Genomic DNA, 4,094 nt, shown 5'->3' on the forward strand with positions numbered 1-4,094 from the left:
CCCCCCCCCCCCCCCATTATACATTCTGATGTTTGGATTTTTTTATTGTTTTTAAAGAAATCTGAAAGCTGTTGTAAAATGCATTTATGGAAATCCTGAGTAGAATCCCTTTAATAAAAGCAGTGTATTCCATATGACTTCAGATATTACCGAGGTGCTGTGGGGGCCCTTCTTGTCTACGACATTGCAAAACATCTGACTTATGAAAATGTGGAGCGTTGGCTAAAAGAATTGCGGGATCATGCAGACAACAACATTGTCATCATGCTGGTGGGAAATAAGAGCGACCTGCGCCATCTGAGAGCTGTGCCCACTGATGAGGCCCGGGCTTTTGCAGGTTTGTGGACTATATATAATTTATCTTCTTAGGTAGTGCTTTTTAACTTCTGCATGCTAGCATGTTGTAGACTCTGCTCTGCCTTTTCTGGCAAGGGCACTCTTTCCGTTGATGTTTTATTCCAAAGGGTCATATACAAAAACACTGGAATGGAAAAATGTTTGAAGGTTGACTCATGAAGGCTTTGGTTTCATAACAAAAAAGAAAAAAACAGTTGCGGTATGGTTTCTTGACAGTCATAATGCTAGTACCATATTTTCTCACGAAAATGTGCTCCAGAATAAGATATATACATTTTGTTTTTGAAAGGCAGAATGAAGAAGAAACTTTCCTTGAAGTAACTGGGCACATCTACAGCTGCAATTAATGCAAAGCAATAAATTCTGGAGTGTATTGCTCCGGAGTTTATTGCTCCTGGGTAGGGGTGCACCAATAGATCGACTGGCTATCAGATTGGCACCGATTTTTAAAAGGAGAAATGATGTTATCGGCTATTGGTTTTTTTTATGGTCGCTGTAGCCAATAATTATGGCCGTATGCTCAGAGTACCGTGGCAAGCATCCTAGTGACCCGCTGCCGGCTGGAGCCTGTGGCAGACTACAGGTCCCGGTGAGCAGCAGAAGGGGGGAGAGGGTGCTGGGGAGCAGTCAGTGTGCCGCGCTCAGCATCAAAGGGACCGTTGCCAGCTTCTGCTGCCTCTGCCATAGCACCACCATGTGTGCAGCAGGGACCTGAGCGCTGGGGCTGATGTGGAGATGTTAGGCTGTGCACAGGTGAGGTAAGGTGCCACGCAAGGGACATTTTACTCCTCCGGGCACCAGGTGTATTTGCAAAAGTGACTTCTCCCCGGTAGCTGTGGGAGCTCGGCTACAAGGGCCCCGCTGGTGCTGAGGCAGTGGCATGCTTTGGGGCTCCAAACGTACCCAGCACCACTGTCTGCACGTGGGTCCGCCCCACCTGCCCAGAATGGCAGCATGGGCTGCATGGGAAGCGGGGCTGCAGGGTGGGGGCAACATGCATGACCACTGCCTTCATCAAAGGTGAGAGCACGCAGAAGGCATGTGTGTGTTAAATGCAAAACAGTAGAGGTGCACCAATACATTGGTCCATATCGTATCGGCACGGATAAAAAGGAAAATGAACGTTTATTGGCAGTTGGCTCTTTTTGGCTGATTAGTGTCACTGACAAATGCCGTGTGCATGTGTGCTGCAGCAACATGCACGCACCTGGGAGTGCAGCCTGGTAGCTTGGAGAGCAGTGTCTAGCTGATAAGTCTGTGGAGGAAGGGGCAGATTGAGGCCCCTGCGGTGAGGGTGGGAGTTCCAAACTGGGGCAGACGCTGCCGGGGTGGGGCACGGGACAGAGCTGTGGTCCCTCCAGGGTGTGGGGAGGGGAGCGGTGGCTCCCACCACTGCGCGCATCCCCGGTGGGGCATGTACACAGATCGGGGGAAGAGAACAAGACAAGGGTGGGCGACTGCTGCAGGCTGGAGCTGTGCTGTGCTGGGCTCGGCTCTTCCTGGCAGCTGCACTTGGGTGGGGCAGGTGGCAGTGTGGGGAGGGAGGACTATGGCGAGTTTTGGAGTGGCTCAAGGCCCCCCCCCCTCCCCGGGCCTGCTCTCACCCCACACAGATCTGGGGGGCACATGCCCCATGCCTCCCCCAGGGGTGTGTGCAGCAGTGGGAGCCGCACACAGCACCCCCCACCCCCAGCCCGACAAGCTGTGGCTTCATCCTATGCCCCACCCTACGTTGTCTGTTCAGTGTTTGCCCTTACCCCAGCCCTGCTCCCTCCCTCACCTCGGGGGGGCCTCGATCTCCCTCCCCCATGCCCCTTCACCCCAACACTTACCAACTAGATGCTGCTCTCCAAGCTGCATATCGGCAATTGGATCTGTATCGGCCGATATGGCTGGTCAGTAATCGACTATCTGTATAGCTATACTGAAGCGCCCATGTGCCCCAGCCAGCCGGGGCAGCGTCTACACATGTGCCTAAATAATTTGAGTTCTTTCACCTTTTTTCTTATAAATCATGCTTTCCAGGCCTCTAATCGTTTCTGTTGATCTGCACTGGGCTCTTTCCAATTTCACTACATCTCTCTTGACCTCCACAAGTTCTCAAAGAGGATAGCCAGTGGCTCTGCAATTCCCTCATTGCTTTGATACCCTAGGGTGTATCCCATCTGCCCTTGTACACTTAACTGCTTAGCTTCCCTAGGTAATCCCTAATTTCTGTTCTTCCACTGCTCTAGGCAGTAAGCCAGATCCGGTCCCTAGTGCTTTGTCATCCAACCTGCAGGGCTCCCCCTGGTTCTGTGGAGAGCCTTGCAGGCTGTGGTCTTGCGTGGGGACTGGTCCTGGTGCATGGGGCCCCCCTCTGAACCTGCAGACCGGCCTAGTGCCGTTCATCTGGCTCACACAGCCACAACTGAGCGCTGCAGGCTGGTTGTCTCTTTCCCCATCTTTGCTGCCAACTGCTCTCACCTTCTGGTGGTTAAATGTATTCATGAAGACTGAGGTAAAAAAGCATTAAAAACTTAAGCCTTCTCTGCAACATCTGTAACTAGGCTGCCTTCTGCATCCTGTAAAGGACTTACGGTTTTTTTAGTCTCCCTTGTACTCTTTGACATACTTGTAGAATCCTTTTTAATTGCTTCTTATGTCCTTTGCCAGTTAGATCTCAAATTTGTGCCTTTGGCTTTCCTATATTTTCTTCTGTGCACTACTCTTTCCTAGTACTATGACCAAGTTTTTCCCTTTGTAAGGTTTCTTTTTGAGTTTTAGACTTGCCTCCCAGGGGACTTGCCCCACAGTTCCCCAAGGTTGTTAAAATCTGCTTTTTTTGAAGTCCAGTGGCTTTATTCTGCTGCTCTCCTTCCTTCCTCTCCTTAAGTTCTTGAAATCTCTCATTTTGCGAACACAGTCAACCAAATTATCTTCTACCTCTGCATTCCCAACTGGTTCTTCTCTATTTGTGGCCAGCAAGTTGCGAGAAGTTTCCCCCATAATTGGTCTGTCTACCATCTGTATCAAAAAGTTCTCTTTTTCATTTTCCAAGAATTTGCTGGACTGCTTGAGCACTGCTATGTTCCCCCCTCCCCCCCCCAGCAGATGTCCCGATAATTAAAATCTGCCATGTGCCACATCTGTTTGGAAATTTCCATCAGGTGCTTAAAGAAGGCTTTGTCCACCCCTTCCTACTGGTATGATGGTATATACTTATCCCTGTTATGCACTTTTAAAAAAACTTAATTTAGTTAATCTTAAATTTTTAAGCTTAAAATTAAATGTACAACCTCTAGAAATCCTTTGGGAACTTTATACTCGCTTGCCTAAAAATGTTAAAAATATGTATTTGTCTTTATACCAGTACTCTCTATTAGTGTAAATCCCCTGAGCTGAAGGTTGTAAGTTGGTGGATAGATCTAAATTTTCTAGAAATACTGAACCATTTCAATATAAGCCCCTCTATAACGGAGTCAGAAACTTTGGGTATGAAGTCCAGTATTCTGTGTTTTGCTCTCCCGCTTGCTACCATTTTCATTTAATCTACATGAGATATTTAAACATTGAGTGCAGTGGGAGCCAACATTTTTAAGCTGGCATGCCACAAGGTAAGCCTCACAGACTCAATGGGCGCATCCAGACGAGCGCGCTCATGCCTCTTGCTCCATCTCAGACCCCTTTGAGACGGGGCAAGAGGCACATGTGGGAATGAAAAAATGTTCCCCGTGCTGCAAACAACAACCCCCCCC

The 4,094-nt window shown here is 48.9% G+C and overlaps 1 protein-coding gene across 1 annotated transcript in view; it reads left to right on the plus strand.

Moving 5' to 3' along the window:
• The window catches only part of RAB11B (RAB11B, member RAS oncogene family), a 21,729-nt gene that overhangs the window by 10,745 nt on the left and 6,890 nt on the right, over positions 1 to 4,094 (plus strand). The window contains exon 3 of the mRNA XM_025206616.1: positions 144 to 337. Coding sequence (XP_025062401.1) covers positions 144 to 337 — 194 coding nt within the window. The remainder of the gene's footprint in view (positions 1 to 143; positions 338 to 4,094) is intronic.

The sequence above is a fragment of the Alligator sinensis genome, unplaced genomic scaffold, assembly GCF_000455745.1.
Source record: "Alligator sinensis unplaced genomic scaffold, ASM45574v1 scaffold103_2, whole genome shotgun sequence".
NCBI lineage: Eukaryota > Metazoa > Chordata > Crocodylia > Alligatoridae > Alligator > Alligator sinensis.